The sequence below is a fragment of the Eulemur rufifrons genome, chromosome 8 (genome assembly GCF_041146395.1).
Source record: "Eulemur rufifrons isolate Redbay chromosome 8, OSU_ERuf_1, whole genome shotgun sequence".
Classification (NCBI taxonomy): Eukaryota; Metazoa; Chordata; class Mammalia; order Primates; family Lemuridae; genus Eulemur; species Eulemur rufifrons.
In genome coordinates, this window is record NC_090990.1 from 104364380 (window position 1) to 104381161 (window position 16782).

The 16782-nt window shown below is 39.9% G+C and overlaps 1 protein-coding gene across 10 annotated transcripts in view; it reads right to left on the reverse strand.

The window, feature by feature from the left end:
- Nucleotides 1-4814: 4814 nt before the first annotated feature.
- RPRD2 (regulation of nuclear pre-mRNA domain containing 2) overlaps nt 4815-16782 on the reverse strand; it is a 92945-nt gene continuing 80977 nt past the window's right edge. For 2 of the 10 annotated variants that reach the window (XM_069480680.1, XM_069480679.1), the window contains 4 exons: nt 15709-15972; nt 13835-14035; nt 10440-10859; nt 9386-9537 (listed from right to left, as the gene is read on the reverse strand). In XM_069480680.1, the coding sequence (XP_069336781.1) occupies nt 9449-9537; nt 10440-10859; nt 13835-14035; nt 15709-15972 (974 nt within the window). In that variant the 3' untranslated portion in view covers nt 9386-9448. Of the gene's footprint in view, nt 10860-13834; nt 14036-15708; nt 15973-16782 lie in introns of all 10 variants that reach the window. The other 8 variants (XM_069480676.1, XM_069480675.1, XM_069480674.1 and 5 more) reach the window with 5 other exon arrangements.

A 16782-nucleotide genomic window follows, 5' to 3' on the forward strand; every position in this document is an offset into this window, starting at 1 on the left:
GGCAGTTGATCTGAGTCATAAGCACCACTCTGGATCTTGGCTCCATCTTCTGGTTATGTTAGACACCCTGAAATACAAAGAGAAAGAGACAAAGACTGTGGGAGAGAAGGATTACTTGTGTGTCTGTGTGTGCGTGCTTGGGAGAAGGTAGTAAGAATTTTTTAAATGGCATTCAGAAAGGGTAATGACTGCAGAATTCTCATGACTCTGCACCAAAAGGGGAGAGGTGTTATATTGTAGGCACTCAATAAATAATTATTGAATTAAGTATGTACCAATCACTGTATTGATTTGAAGCTCCGAAGGATACAGACACTGACAGTTCCTTTAGTCATTCTACATTGTCCTCTTTTGTTAGGATAGTAAAGGAGTGGTGAAATAAGTAGGGTACCCTGATATGGCAGCTCCCTACACTCATCCCTCATTTAGTGACTGCTTACTGTGTGCAGTACAGTGAGCTGAGTGCTGAGGGAATGCCCACTGATCAAGTACCACATCACCTATGTAACTTGTGTTGCCGTGGAGGAAGGAATGCAAGTTCCATCCCATCCGCTGTTAACAAGCAAGCAAGCAAGAACAAGCTAAGGCCAATGCATTAATTACTGGTTCTTCTACAACTTCTGACTTGTGATTAGCCTGTTTCAGCCTCAGCGACTTTTTAAATCCGTTAGATGGCCTGGGAAATATCTATCCCTAAAACTTACATTGTCCATTCTCTACCCGCAGTCCACCAGAATACCATTGAACACCTACTATGTGCTAAGTGCTCTGCCTTTACTACCTCATTTAACCCCCAGAACTGTGTCAAGTAATAGCTATTTTTATGCTCCCTTTAAAACATGGGAAATGATCCTCAGGGGAGTCAAGCCTCAGTCTACCTGAATCCAAAGCCTGTGTTGTTTATGCTATGCCATACTGTGTCTCAGGGACTAGATTAGCCAATGGATCACATTTGGGAGCACAGCTCCTTTTTCCTCTCCAGGGTACAGGACTCAGAGGCTCAGCTACTTGTGGCCAAAGAGGTCTTTAATATAGGGTGAAGAGGTGGGTCCAATAAAAAGCCAACAAGAGAGGTGTCTCCCTATTTTTCCTAAGGTTGAGGAAAAGGAAGTGTGAAGGAAATAATGCTAATTTCCACAGAAGCATAGGAAAAGGAAATCCTCAGTAAAGGGGGGCCTTGACCTTTAGCCAAATTTTAGGAAATGCTCAGCTTAACTCCACTTTTATTAATAGAATAGACACTCCAAATTGACTAAAACCTGAGTTGAGAAGGTATTGTTTTTATAGCTTTAAGCTGTATGTAAGAATACTCCCCTTGAACTTAAATACATTTTCTACTTGTCATCAGGATCAGCACATACCTCCAAATCTTAGCTCCTAGAAGCAAATTTCCTCCTATTTCCTTGCACAGAAAAGGTAGAAAAGGTATTGGAGGTTTAAAAAAAAAAAAAAATCTAATACGGTAAAGTACATAAAGGTTTAGGTCACTGCCACCAAATGCTCTTGAGGCCCAAAGAAGTAGCCAAGTGCCTAAAGGCACACCAGGTAGTATGGAGGTTAGATTAAAAAAAAAAAAAAAATCCTTAGTAATGTAAGTGGAAGATCTAGGATGGGGTCAAGCTTTTACTTTCACTTTGCTTTGATACCACAACGGGATAGAATGTCCAGCCAAATTTGCTGGGTGAATAGAGGGGAAAGCCTTCTGCCAGTGGCATGGGGATAAACTGAACTTTGAAAATAAAGCCTTGGGCTCATTCAAAATCTCTACCAAGATTTCCCTTCCCCAGAACATCTCTTCAGTCTGTAGAAGAGAATGAAACAGACACCCTAATCCCCATCCCTTAAACCCTGATTTGTCAGGTCAAGACCAGGGGAAAAACAGAGAAATCTCCCAAACACAGGAACCAGTGCAGGGATGTGTCAACTTAGGTTCGATGTTAAAGTTAAAAAAAAAAAAGCAAAGTACTTTAAAAGGTCCAAGATAATCTATGGAAGGAAATAGGAATATCCCTTATCCGAAATCTTTGGGACCAGAAGTGTTTCAGATTTTGAATTTTTCAGATTTTTGAATATTTGTATTATACTTACCAGTTGAGCATCCCTAATCCCAACATCTGAAATCCTCCAGTGATCATTTCCTTTGTCATGCTGGTGCTCAAAAAGTTGTGGATTTTGGAGCATTTTGGATTTGGGATGCTCAACCTGTATACAACTAAAGTCCACTTCTCAATAACCATGATTTCAAATTAATCCTTTACTGATCACTACTACCCTTGGCAACGATTGGCTACCTCATGTAGGTGCAAAGGACCCCTAGCCAGCGGGACGGGAAAATGGAGGAAGTGGGTGCTGTCCATCTGCTTTCTTTCTATCCATCCCAACTCACAACACCTCAAAAAAAATTGCAGGAAATTTCAAGTCCTTTTATCTCCTCTTTTCCACAAATTATGTGGCAAAGGACTTGTATCCCCCAAATAAGGGGATACAATGGGGACAGGGAAGTTAGTTGCTGAAACATCTAATTTGCCATGAACCCAAACATGTCCAAGGTGGACTAGTTTAGCCAACACCTGTTTGAATCAAACACAAAAACAGCACCCTGTGTTTTCTCAGTTGGCACTGCAGAGTTCACCAACCTCTCCACCCAGATCTGTATTCTTAACTTCTGACCCTTGCCTAGGTGGGAATAAAAGGAAAAGACAGAAAAAAATAAAATAAAATAATGAAATCATAAAGTACAGTCAGCCCACATCCCGGGGTTCTGCATCTGTGGATTCAACCAACCACAGATCAAAAATATCCAAGGGAAAAAAAATCAATAAAAAACAGTACAAATTAAAAAAAAATACAGTATGACAGTATTACATAGCATTTACATTGTTATTAGGTATCATAAGTAGTCTAGAGACAATTTAGAATATACTGGAAGATGTGTGTAGGTGACGTACAAATATTACAGTTTTACATAAGGGACTTAATCATCTACAGATTTTGGTATCTGCTGGGGTCCTGTAACCAATCCCCCATGGATACAGAGGACCGCTGTAACTGCAATTACCAGTTTCTAAATAGATCTCAGATTTATTATCCCCTTCCCCTCAAACTTGTAACTATGCAAAAAAGGTTTCTCCTTCCCTTCTCCAGCAATTAGTCAAAAGTAACTTTGACATTTAGTTTTACAGTACACTTGCTCCTTTCCTTTAAAACGTATGACCTTCTCTCTACTTCTACATGGGGGGAAGGGAGAATAGGATGTTTATTTAAGAGCCAATCTTACTGGTGTCCCTCTTGAAGCCTTGTCTGTGCAGCCTCAGTTATTACTCAGCAATTGTGAACAGCAGCTGACCAGACTCGTCCATACAGTTACTCATGAACAAGTATGAGAAACGCCCCAATACCCCAAAACCCATTCTGAGGGTGTTTGTGTTACTATGTCTACATACATGAGGGGATAACTTATCCCCACTATACAAGATTGGCTTAAATAAAACAACTTAAGCAGAGGAAGTTATGCATTTTCAATAATGTGCCTAGAAAGGCCAACGAGGAAGTCTAAAAGCTATTGGTTCCTTAGGGGTAGAGATAGGAATGAGGGGGGCAAGTCATGGTCCCCGAGAAGGGACAAGGAAAAAAGGGTGAGCCAGATTCCAGCACAGTGGTACACCCTACCTGCTGGGTGTGTTCCCAGGCCACTGCGATTTCTTAAGTGTCTGGTGACACATGTACATTGCTTCATGTAATCAAGGCTACTATTCAGAGCCTTCTACCCTGCCAGTGACCCAGGCCTGGCCCAGATTCAGTGACTATCCCTCTTTACCCCTTAAAGCCAACATTCCATTTATTAAGCCTCACTAGATTATGAAAAAGGGATGGGTCAAGACAGAAGGGTCAAGTGTGGCTTCTGTATGACAGATTACCAATACGCAATAAGAAGGGTAGATGTGGGGAAAGAAATAGCCAGAAGGATCCCTACTACTCCCTGCCCCAATACTACGCTTGCTTTAAAAATGCTTCTTGGCTCACAACTGTACAAACTTTTGAAGACACATACAAATAATTATCCATGCAGTATATCCCAGTTCATTGCAAACTACTCCCTGAACATGTTACCTCATCCCACCCATCATCCCTTTCCAAAATTCAATTTACACAAAGGAACAAACAAAATCCACAAGGCCACGAAGATCTTAGAGGAGGCTCCGATTGCGTTCAGTGACCTTGGGTGCAGAAGTCAAAGGGGCCATCTGGATAAGATCAACATGAGGGGGAAAAGTCAACCACACAACAAAGGAAACCGTACTTTATTAAATTGGAAACAAAATATTAAGGACAAAGAGATTAAAAAAAAAACAACAAAGGAATGGCTGGAAGAAGAGTAAAGTGCAAGTGGTTACCAGGAAGGGACAAAATGAGAGGTCTGTGGCATCTTTTTCTGTGCCTCAGAAACATGCAGGCACACACACCACTCCCTTCCCCCGCCCCCACATACCCTTGAACCAAAAGCCAGTACAATCACGTCTTCAGAGATACATCCAGGCTTTTCTTTCTGCATTCTGTAGTTGGTTTCACCTTCAACCCTGGACAGTCATGTTGGGTCTTTGCTGGAGAAAATTTAGGTTTTCCAACCACAGGCCTGCTTCACAAAGCAGCAGTTTCAGCTCCTGGAGAAGTTCTCTCCTATTTGCACTCACCAGAGAAGCCAGGGGCCCTTGGTCAAAGCCCCAGTCTCAAAGAAAAATGTCAAACCTTTAGAACTAGTTATTTTATTAAATGATATTAATACACATTTCAAAAGGATTTCATTGCTGTTGCTTCTAAAGCATGTACTTGTTTTGTTTTCCACACTGAACAAATTTTAATCTTAACAGGCACCCCTGCCCACTTAAAGAAAAAAAAGGGGGAGGGAATGGGGGAAAGCAGTAATTTACAGCGGCTTCAAAACAATAACAGCTGAAGCTTAATTCTGCATGAACTGGTAACTTCAGAGTGAATATTCTGCAATTAGGAAGTTTAGCGTATTCACATTATCTAGATAGGTTTGCTGTACCATATACATCACAAACATTGTATTCCTGGTATTGAAAAGGATAAAGTCGTATTCTCTGCTCATTTTACCCTCCCTACAATCAAAGCAAATTCTATTTACTCTTGACTTTTGAGAGGGCAGAGGGGTATAAGGAAAGATTTCCTATCTAAGCTGATTGAAGAGTAAGCACTTTCAAAACACTCAAGGACCCTATTTCTGATACTGTATCACTGAACTTTAGGTGGTACTAGTGTATTCCAAACCCCCACCGACCAATTCTCTGTCTGTGATTTTACAGTGAGCACTAAGAACCTTAGTAACAACTTCTTGTATTTATGCTTTCATATGAATCAAGTCCTTGCCAGACACACTATGTTATGCTTTCTTTAAAAAATATCTTGTTTATTTTTTTAAACTCAGGTTGAAATACAAAAGTCAGAGCATGGTCACGGAATTTTAAATCACAGACACAGAAAGAATAAAACCCCTCTGTCTCATGTTATGAATACCAGAATTGTCTTTTCCATTTCACTATATCACATATATACATTGTCATCTTCATTTACTGTTGTAGACAGATTTCCTTAAAATTAAAAGCTGACAGTCTCATACGAATACTCACTTCCATCCTAAGCAAAAATACTGAGGATTTTGTGGCTTAAAAAACAAAACAACACAAAAATACCCCACAAAAAACCAACTCCTTAAAAGTCCATCTTTTAAACTATACAACAAAGTCTTCCTTTCATGTGTTAGCCATCATGCTTTTGAGGACAATTACCCTGCCCCAATATTCAGGAAGCCACTTTCCTGACATCTCCACATTTTCTGATAAAAACAAATGGTCAGAGAGCCGTTTCAAGTAAACACTACTTTTAGCTTAAACAAAAGCAGCAGAAAGAATTCACATTCTTATTCTAGAATGAAAAACATCCCACTTGATTTCTGCAAAAAAAAAAAAAATCTATTTCAGTTTTGGAAGTCAAATAGAATTCTCCCCACCCCAATTTCTGTCTTTCTCTAAACAAATGTCCTGGGACTCGATATAACTATACTTTCTTTTCTTTGCTACACTATGCACCCTATTCCACAAGCAAGGTCAAGGTATCATGCATTTCCATGGGGAGAGTTACAGGGCAGACAAGCTGGAGAGGTCAAGGAAAGAACAAACAGCTGGCTTAAGACCAGATATGCGTTAACAGAACACAAGGTGAACCCAAATAAATAACACAGAATAAGTTACACAAAAACCCCCAACTAATGCACACCTTGTTTAAACTTTCTCTGAAAAATAAGTTTATTCTGAGACAAAGAAGCACCGTCTGTCACTACACCACCCACCCTCTCCATCTTTAATATTCCACTGGAGGAATCCAAAGCAACTCTTATACTTCCTATAGTTAGTTCCATACTAACTTGGGAGAAAATATATGAAACCTGCTGGAATTTCTCCCAAAACTGAACACTGTTTTATTCATCTAGCTGGAGATTATCAGTGTGTACACCTTGGGGTAAGACACTAAATTAAAAAAAAAAATAGCAGTAAAACAACATTTGCTCTTCAGTGTCCCTAGATATAAACACTTAAAAGTACAGTGATTGTCTTTTTCCCAAATACTAGATGTGGAAATACAAATAAGCCTTTCAGTCCAGGGAAGGAAAGCACTTCTCTCTCATGTAAAATGACTAAGGGCAGAAACATTCTTTATTTCCTGGGGTGGGGATGGGGGGATAAGGGTTGAATTTTGAATTGTAACAGATGGCTATCTATACTGTAGGGCAAATTTAGATTTACTAGGACCTCCTGTTTCTCTGTAAAGGTATGTATAGTAATAACCATCTGTCTCTAAGACACATCTGAAGTACAATATAAAAAATGCTATTGAATTTCCTCCTTTAAAATATCAATAAGGGTGAAACTGAAGCAAGGGGAAAGGAAAATAAAGACAAATATTTTCCTTTCTCTAATAGTTATCCTTTGTTGAAAACCACCAACAAATATTCACATTAGGGAGGTACCATGGTAAAATTAATGTCAACTTCTTATATTAAAAAATGCAGGGGTAATATTTCACTTGCACCTTTGTATCAACAGTCAATTGTAGTAACTGTTTTTCTGACCACAGTAGAGTGAAAACTGAGGGGGAAAAAAAGTCAAAAAAGAAAAGCAGGACGCAAGAGCTTAGTGCAAGGCATGTGAAACTACCTTGAAAATGTTTCCCATCCTTTCGTTTATGAAGGATAAGGCAGGTCATGTAACATCACTGATAGTTCCTTTCCAAATTTTATATATTGTAGTCGCTTATTCTAACCTTGAAATTATATCAAGTCCCGTCTTTCATTCCAAGGATAAAGTGAAAAAATTTTACTAGAATAGAATGAGGTTTGTATCTTCCTCAAAGTTATTGCCTGATAGTACTTTAGAGGAAGAAGCTGATTAAAAAAAAAAAAAATTTAGAAGGGTAAAGAACTCAACTTCAACATGGCTTTAAAAACAAAATAAAACAAATAAACCTGTAAGGTCCAAGTCTCCCATATTTCCTCCCTTGTAACATCTCTGGGCTGTCAGCAGGGCACAAGAGCATACAGGGAAGGGAGCCAAGCTGGTTACAGCAATTACTTAGCTAGAGGAGAAGGGGACAGGAATCCTTCCTTCCATGGACTACCTGATAAGCCAAGCCCCAAAGAAAATCCCAACATCGCACATGTTATCATCTGTACTGATGGAAGTTTTATTTCAAATGTAATATTTTTCAATAGATGGGGTAAAATATAGTTTTCCTCCCCACTCCCCAAGACCCCAGCCAAATGAAGTGGCTTGAGTTTACCTTTTTTTTTTTTTTTTTTTTAAATACAAACAACTTGGAGAAGGTAGATAAGTGCAGTGGGAGAGAGGACTGGATGGAACAGTGAAATGCAAGCATATATGACTTTTTAATTTGGAAAAGAGACCCTTCATTATAATAAAAAAATAAAGGAAGGGAAAACAAATAAAAACAACAATAATAAACCAAACTCCTACTTCCAACGCTCTCTAAATGCCTTTCCCTTGGTTTCCATCAGTACCTGGGAGGGAAGAATGGGCGTTTTGGTGCAAAGAACGGAGGGCCCCTAACAAAAGGTGGCCTGGGTCTCTTTAAACTGTGAAACGGGTCTCTGCCGAGAAAAGGTTCCCTAGGCCGAAAGTCTGGCCGGGGACTCCGTAAAATCATACCACTCCGGCTGATGGTGTCTCTGTGTGAGGGACCCAAGGGGGGGCCGCTGCTGCTGTTGCTGCCTCCCCCACCTCCGCCTCCATGGGCTGGGCCCAGGTGCTCCAGAGAATGGGAGGGTAGGCTCAGGCTCTCTCGTACACGGCTAAGGCCAGGGCCGTTCAGGTCCCGTTGGGTGGGGCCCCCATGGTCCCTGGGTCCTGGAAGCACCCCGAAATGCTCAGCCAGGGTCCCTTGAAGAAGGGAACTATGGTCCTTGGGAAATACTGCCACAGCCCCTGCCACTCCATGCTCTGCCAGTGCTGGGGTTGGGAAGGGTACAACTCCAGAATGGTCAACAGGAGGTGGTGGAGGGGGTGGAGTAGAAAAGGGGACACCACTCCCACCACTGCTGCTATGCTCCCCAGGGGGTGGAGGAGGGGGTGGGGTAGGGAAAGGAACTCCGCTGTGCTCTCCAGGAGGAGGGGGTGGGGCAGCATGGGCCAGGGCTGCCTCCTTTGTGAAGGGGTTCGAAAGATCCACAGAGGGTAGATGAGTAGGTGCATCTCGAGAGAAGATACCACCATGATCCTTAGGAGGGGCAGGTGGGGCAGATGATGGCCCCACTGGCTCTCTCTGGAAGGGTGTCCCATGTTCCAAGGGGGACGGGGGGAGATGATGCTCAAATGTTGAGTTGAAACTGTTGGAACGAAAGCTGCCGACACTCTCCTGAAATTGGGGTGCCCGTTCCTTGTACGGTGCTGTTTTAAAGCCAGTGAGGCCTCCGCTGCTCCCACCCCCAAGGGATGCCAACTCAGAGGCACTTGAGGGGCCATTGTCAAAAGAGCTGCCTGATGTACTCAGATCAAACCAACCCACCCTTGAAGCCTCACGCCCATGTCCTCTATTTCCCTTCCCAGGAACTCGGATGGACTCTACGGTCTGTATTGGCTCCCCTGACATCCTCCTATTGGATGCATTGTGATAACCCAAGGTTTCTATGGGGGCCCCCTTTTCTTCTGTGCTATCAGGCAAGTCTAAGCAGGAGGAGGAAACACGGGTTTCTATGCGGTAGTGCTCTTCTTGTTGCTGCTGATCAGTGGCGGTCAAGCTGGGCTGGGTAAGGTTTGAGAGACTGACACCATCACTTGAAGTGCCCTTGCTGGGGGCCTGGCCAAAATGCTTATCATCTGAGGGCTTGCGTGAGGCGTTTTTAAGCATATTCTTAAATTCAATCGTCGACGTGGTGGATATGGTGGAGGCCAGGACTTTCTCCACGCCTGAAGTGGGTGGGTGACCCGTGGGAGCGGCAAGGGTATTCTGCGGAGAGAAAAGGGAACGATGTGGGACCGGGTGAGGGGAGTCTGGGTACTGCTTCTGTGGCAAACTGAGATGCCCAGTGGTGGATTGAGACAAGCTATTGTGGTTGGAGTCAGGGGCGAAAAATGAATCATTCTTACTCGGTGATGGTGACCGGTCAGACCCAGGTTCATTCCCTCTTATGTTGAAGGCACCAAATAGCCCAGGGGAAGAAGAGAGACGGTCACAGTTCTCACTAGAGTCCAGGATGGCCCTTACAGATGGAGGGAAAGCAGACTTTACCCCAAATTCTTGGGCTCTGTGGCTATAACTGGACAGGATTGGCTGGTATTCGGTGGTATCAGAAAGCTTGCTTGATTTCAGGATAGATTTGGCTGGTTTCTTCTCTAGGTTCATCATGGCAGAGGGTGGAGGCCCTGAATACTCAAAATCTCGGTAATCTTCATCTTCTTGGAAAGAAGTGTCTGGAAAGAACTTTTCCTGTGAAGAGTCCATCAGGGAAGATGGTCTCTCCATTCCATCAGAAGGCTGCTTATAGGGAGATTCACTGCCCAGGCCAAAGGGTCGATATGTAGATACAGAATTGGAGAGCTCCCGGGGGTAGGTTTCATCTCTCCCAGGGGGTGGTGATCTCGTACTGCTGGGTGTTGAGGAACCAGGGCTAATGATCTTAGAAAGCAGGGACATAGTATCTACGCTGCTGGATGTGGGCTTGTCCATCATCTCATCCTGGGTGGGCGTCCCACTCCGTTCATCCCGTACAGGGGTTCCATCAATGTTGTCGATTGAGGTGCTAGTAGGGCCACGCTGGAAGTCTGAGGGATGATTCTCTGATGGGGCACTGGACCCCAAACTGCTCAGGATTGGGATGTTTAAGTTTAAGCCACTGAAACCAGGATTACCTTTTAAAAAGTTGTGGATCTTCATTTCCAGGCTTGGGGAGGTGGACTCTGACTCCAGCTTTGGCTTGGAGATCTCTGAAGATTGGCACATGGCAACTTCAGTAGGTGGGGCAGCAGGGCTGGTATTGTGGGTACCTGTAAACCCTAGAGAGTTGGACGGTAGTTTAAAAGTAGTGCTTGGGAGCCCTGGGCTTTGCCCAATTGAGGCTTTGCTGGCTGAAGTTGAAGAGACTTCAGAGGTTGATGAATTAGGAGAATAGTTGAAGCTTTTGGGAATAAAAGACTGGGTATTAGAGGGCAGATTTCTTCCCTTTATGGTAGAGACTGTGGTGTTGGCAGGGGAGGCTGAAGTGCTCTGTGATGCAGCTTCGCTGGCTGGAACTGGGTTCCCAGTAACACTCTGAAGTAAAGATGACAGGCCTGTAGAAACAAAGATTAGAGGGGTTAAAAAGAACAACTCCCTACCATACAATACAATGTAGGCTAATCAGATATTCTCATTCATTCTGGTGGGAACCAGATAGACAAAGTATGAAGCCAAAGGGAATCCAGACCAAACAAGCAATGGCTAAATGTCATAGAAAACACTGGACCTACTTACTTATCAATAAAGAGCAAATAACTGAAATGCTTCCAGTACAGTCCAGAAATGAGCCCAACATGGCACAATAAAAGGCAACAGGAAGGCAGAGATTTTAATGTCAGAATCATTCACAGTTTAAATAATGTAAAGCAGGAAAAGAAAAGAGACAAAATTCTTAAAACTCTTTAAACCAGTATTTCTTGATGTTTGATCTGTGGAAATGTTTTTCTAAATGCAAAAAGATACTCTGCCCTACCTTTCCAACCTCTACATTTATCTCAAATAAGTTAATGTACACTGTTATTTTTAAGAGGGAGATAGCATATACAAATTTCAGAAATTTATTTTAAGAGGAAACACTTTTTTCAAGAAGCATCTCTTGTTAAGTTGGTACACCTTTAGAGAAACAATGTTTTCAACTATTAGTTTCGGTTGTAAAATGTAGCTATAATAAATATTAAAAATATAAACATACATTAAAAGACTTATAAACCCAGACCACCAGGGGCACTGATCCTTTTACAAGAAAACACGAAATCCCCATTTTACAGTGTGGAAAATTGTGGAAAATCCAAGGATTATTGATTAGTACAGATTAACAATGATGAGAGTCAACTCTATTCACCGATAGTCAAAACCTTCTCAGAAGCACTGAGCAAGAATTCTTTGGAGCAAAGGTTAAAGTTCAACAAAACAAATTGCTATTAAAAATTAAAAAAAATATATTTGACAAAGAGATAACACAAGGTCCTATAAACTCAATCACGTTTTGGAAAATTTACCCAATTTCTGGTCATAAATGAAAGCTTTTAATGTACATTTCACCCAAATTTATAGCTTTAGTCACTGAATACATTAAAACTGTTTCTTAGTAATGCTATAATGAAAGAAATAATACTTTAAATGACACTTCAATTAGTGTTTCCTCAAAATTTCAGTTTTAACCCAGATTTTCTAAAAGATTTAAGGTCTAAAGAATTTCAAGGCTTATCCATCCTTCTAACATTTTTAAGCCATCTATTTCTAAGTAATGTTGCATGGTTTTTATTGTTATCCAATAACCCAATATCCAATATTCAATGTCCAAACAATTAAAATAATGTTTATGTCAGTTATCTTCCTGGAAAAAAAAATCCACATTTAATTCTAAAAAGTTCCTTGGCTATATAATTTCCCTCCTCCTAATAGTTTAATTCTTAGTAGTCAGTGCTCTCACCAAAATTAGAAATCCTCAAAAACTAGAATGTGATATATGGTAATGTCATATGATTTTTAAAAGATATTTCAGCTTATCTTTCAGATATTGTGGGATGAATTCTTCAAAAGACCATCTACTTAAGATAGATACTAGTTTCTGGTAATGGGTAAGATTATCTCTCACCACTAAATACTACTTTTCTTCAATCTTAACAAGCCATGTCCACTTAAGTCTTTGATTGAAAATCTGTTTATAAAGGCTGTGGATGACACAATCAGAAGAGTTTAGGAAACAGAAATCAATACATACCTATACTGCTCTATTCACATAGAGCAGGGTTTCTCAACCTTAGTACTGGTTACATTTGGGCTGGATTATTCTTTGTTGTTGTGGGCTGTCCTATGCCTTATAGAATGTTTAGCAGCATGTTCCTGGCTTTTACTCACTAAAGGCAGTAGCACCTTAACCCTCACCCCAGTTGTGATAACCAGAAAGGTCTCCAAACATTGCCAAATGTCCCCTGGAGGCCCTTGAATGAAACTACTGATATAAAGTAAATCACTACACTGAAGATACTGTTCATTTGTGTGTTTTATTTTTGAGAAAGGGTCTTGCTCTGTTGCCCAGGCTAAAGTACAGTGGCATCATCATAGTTCACTGTAACCTTGAACTCCTGGGCTCAAGTGATCCTCCTGTCTCAGCCTCCCAAGTAGCTGGGACTACAGGTATGTGCCACACATGCCTGGCTAATTTTTTTAGTTTTTATAGAGCTGGGGTCTTGCTACATTGCCCAGGCTGGTCTAGAACTTCTGCCCTCAAGCAATCCTGCCTCGGCCTCCCAAAGTGCTTGGATTATAGGCATGAACCACTGTACCTGGACTTTCTGGTATTTGTAACTCATGGTATAATTATAACAAGATGCTTAAAAAGGACTGTGTTGGTATCTGGAGGGTAAGAGAGTAGAAAGCAGGTAAGCCTTATGAAAAAATGTTAGAAGCAGACAGTGTCAGCACAAAACATAATTAACAAAGCTGAACAGAAAGGTTCAAATGAGGTAGATATTATAGGTAGGGGAAAACCAAAAAGACATACCACATGGAAAAACAGAGGCCTCTATAAAACATTAGGACACAAAAACGAGACTTTTTTTTTTATAAGATTGACCTTTCTTGCTGTCTTCAGCTTCAGTTAACATTAAAATATATAAAACTCAATATACATTAAGCTACATTAAACTGGGATGATTAATGCAGCCCTTAGGGGTGTCATGGTGTCAGTGAAAGAATACTGGACCCCAGTCAAGAAATCTGGCTTTTAGTCTTGGCTTATCACTGAATAGATAGGTGGGTGACCTTGAGCAGGTCACATCCCTCACTGAACCTTAGTTTCCCTACCTGAAAAGGAGGGGATGAGACTAGATAATATTTAAAGTTTCTTTCAGCTTTGACATTTTATAATTCTTTAAACGCTGGCTCATAGAAGATAAATATGAAAAGAATAGTGAATTAACTGTCTTATACATTTTACGAATTTAGATTCCTCAGAAATGGAATCCAGAATAAAACGAGAGACAAACATTCACAATTCAAGCCCCTCTGGCACACGTCAGTTTACCTTGCAGTGCAGGAGCTGACTGTGTCTGGGTTTTGGAAAGAGCAGACAGAATGCTCTCTGGGGTGATCTCCACCTTTGAGAGGATATTTGCCAGAGGGTTGTGAGATGCTGTTGTGGTAGGTGCAGGTGTTTTCAGGCCACTGGTGAGGTTGCTGGGACTTGTAGGAGTTCCTGGAGAAGGTCTTGATGCAGGACTGACCCCTGGTGGCAGAAATATGAACTCAAGAAAATGCAATTCAAAATGATCTTTCAATTCATACTTTCCACTCCAACAAATTTGATAATGTTTAACAGGAATTCTTCTGTGACCAATCCACAAATGGTCTATATCATGGCATGTATAAAAACCAAACCTGAAAATGAGATTAAGATTTGCTCCTTCTACTTTGAACATCCTTAAAACAAACAAGTATTAAGTTATTTTCATATGTATTCATTAGTTTTGAGAGCCCTAATAGAAAGAGACCAGGCAACGTATTTCTTTTTTCTCTACCAAATGGCACCTACACCTCAGAGTCCTGTAGGTGCTCAATAAATACTGCTGGCTGACTGGATGATCACAGCCACTGCAGTTGTGTAATTCACACATAATTCTATGATTGGTAAGTTATTTGCTTTTGAAATGGTCTTTAAAATGAAATTATATAAGAAACTTCCTTTACATTTTTAAAATTTTAAAACACCAGGTTGATTTTTAACGTAGAAAAAAGTATATATAAAGATAAGAGAAAAGCAAACATTTGTATTAAAAAAAGATCAAAAAAAGATATTTTCACAAACAAATGATAAGCAAATGAAAAAAATTTTTAACACATCTTTAAAAACTTTAACGCATCTTTAATCAAAGAAATGCAAATTAAAACAAAAAACTTTTTAAGGTTGAATTTGACACAGATTAAACAAAGCAAAACAGTGAAGAGGGTAAGGAACAACAGGAACTTTCATGTACCAACCATATAAAATAGTGCTTTTTTGGATATGAATTTAGTTATAACATCTGAAAAGACTTAACAAATCTACATGCTGATTTTTTTGAGTCTTTATCTTTTAGAAATACATATTTAAGTATTTATGATAAAATGAAATGATTTGGATTTTCCTCAAAATAATGTGGAGTGGGACACAGAAGAAACAATATTTGCCATGGTTATACTGTTGCAGCTAAGTGATGAGTACACGGAGGTGCTCTTACGTTGCCCAGGCTGGAGTGCAGTGGCTGTTCACAGGTGCAAACACAGCACACGACAGCCTGGAACTCCTGGCCTCAAGTGATCCTCCAGGACTACAGGTGTGTGCCACCATGCCTGGCAAAGTTTTTTTAATTAAAAATCTCCATTTAAAAAGCTCTATATACTTATGAACCCTTTTAGAAAGGATTGTTCATAAAATTTTAGTATCACCGTAATTCATTTTTCTTTATAAGAATGAAAAATTGAAACATACTAAATGTCTAATAATAAAAGATTAATTATAAAATGCTATATAGCTATTAAAAATGATAAATTAATGATATAAAAACTTTCAAGATATGTAGTTTACTTTTAAATAGTTGGTTTTGAAACAGTATATGCAATGTATTTCAATTGTTGAAAGAAAAATTATTACAGATATTTATTTGATTCCCTAAAACATTCATAAATGCAGTATTTGTGTAAGGGTAAACACAAGTAGTTTCCCTTGGGATAGTAGGATTATAGATATTTTATTCTCTTTGCTTATTTTCTAATTTTTCTGTAATGACCTTTTATTGGTTTTACTTTTATCATATTTTTAATTTTAAAAATTAATTTAAAAAATCAACAAAACCCCCAGACTAATGGTTCAATTAAAGAAATGGAAATTAACTTTTTATCTTTTTTACTGGCCTTACTTACCAGTATTTTTCATGACTGATGTCAGGCTGCTAAGGATGGAACTGATCTTAGCCAGATCTACATTAGCCAGGTTTGGCAAAGCCAATGCTGGGGAAGGGGATAGAATAGAAGTATTTGCAGGCTTTGGAACCGGTGGGGTTGTTGTCATGGTCACAGGCGCTGGGGTACACGGAGAGGCCTTGGAGATACTTTCTGTTGGCTTTGTAGGTACAGAAGTGGTAGATACAGCTGACTTCTCTACAGGTTTTTCCTTCCTGTCCTCCACTGTTTCAACAAAGAAAAGAGATATTACATCCTACTGCCTTCCAGATGTTGCTTCCAATATGAAATAACATGTCCTAATATTTCCTGATTTGGGGGTAAAAAGTACTCCTCTGGAGAAAACTGCCAACCACTCACTTCATGTTTTTTTTTTTTTAAAAGTCACACTTCATAATTTATGATCTCACCTTCAATGCCTGCTTAAAAGGAATTTCCAGAATTTATTTTGTATCTTACTTTTCAATGATTCCTTTGCATCTTCTTAGTACTTAAGTATTAAATTTGTACATTTCTGGAGACATGTTATTATTTGGTATGCATTTGTGTTCTGTCTTTTGGGAATAATATTTGTCATACATTGTCCTGTTTTTCCTTTTCCATTACCTGAGAACTTTCTCAGAGATGGAAAGTACATACTTCGTTGTATTTTCCTTTGGCTTCCTGAAATTGCCCTACTGTGTGATGCAATTAGGCACTAATTTGAAACTGCAATGTTTTAACTCTTGATCACTTTTGCAATATATTCCTTTTGATGTTTTAAAGTCTATATGGATAGACAGTGCATTAAATCCAACAGAAGTCAAACTGTCTGATAAGAACAATTATAAAGGCTGAGGATGTCAGAGAAATAATTCACCAGTTCAGGTTAGTTCTGATACTGTGGTTAACAAACTGTGGTTCTGGAATTCTTGACAGACAAGAGTGACAGAGAATAAGGAATGCCAGTGTAACTCTCCCCCCTCCCCAGTAGTGCTGTCCAATAGAAATATAATTTAAGCCATATATGTAAGTTTAATTTTTCTTGAAACCATT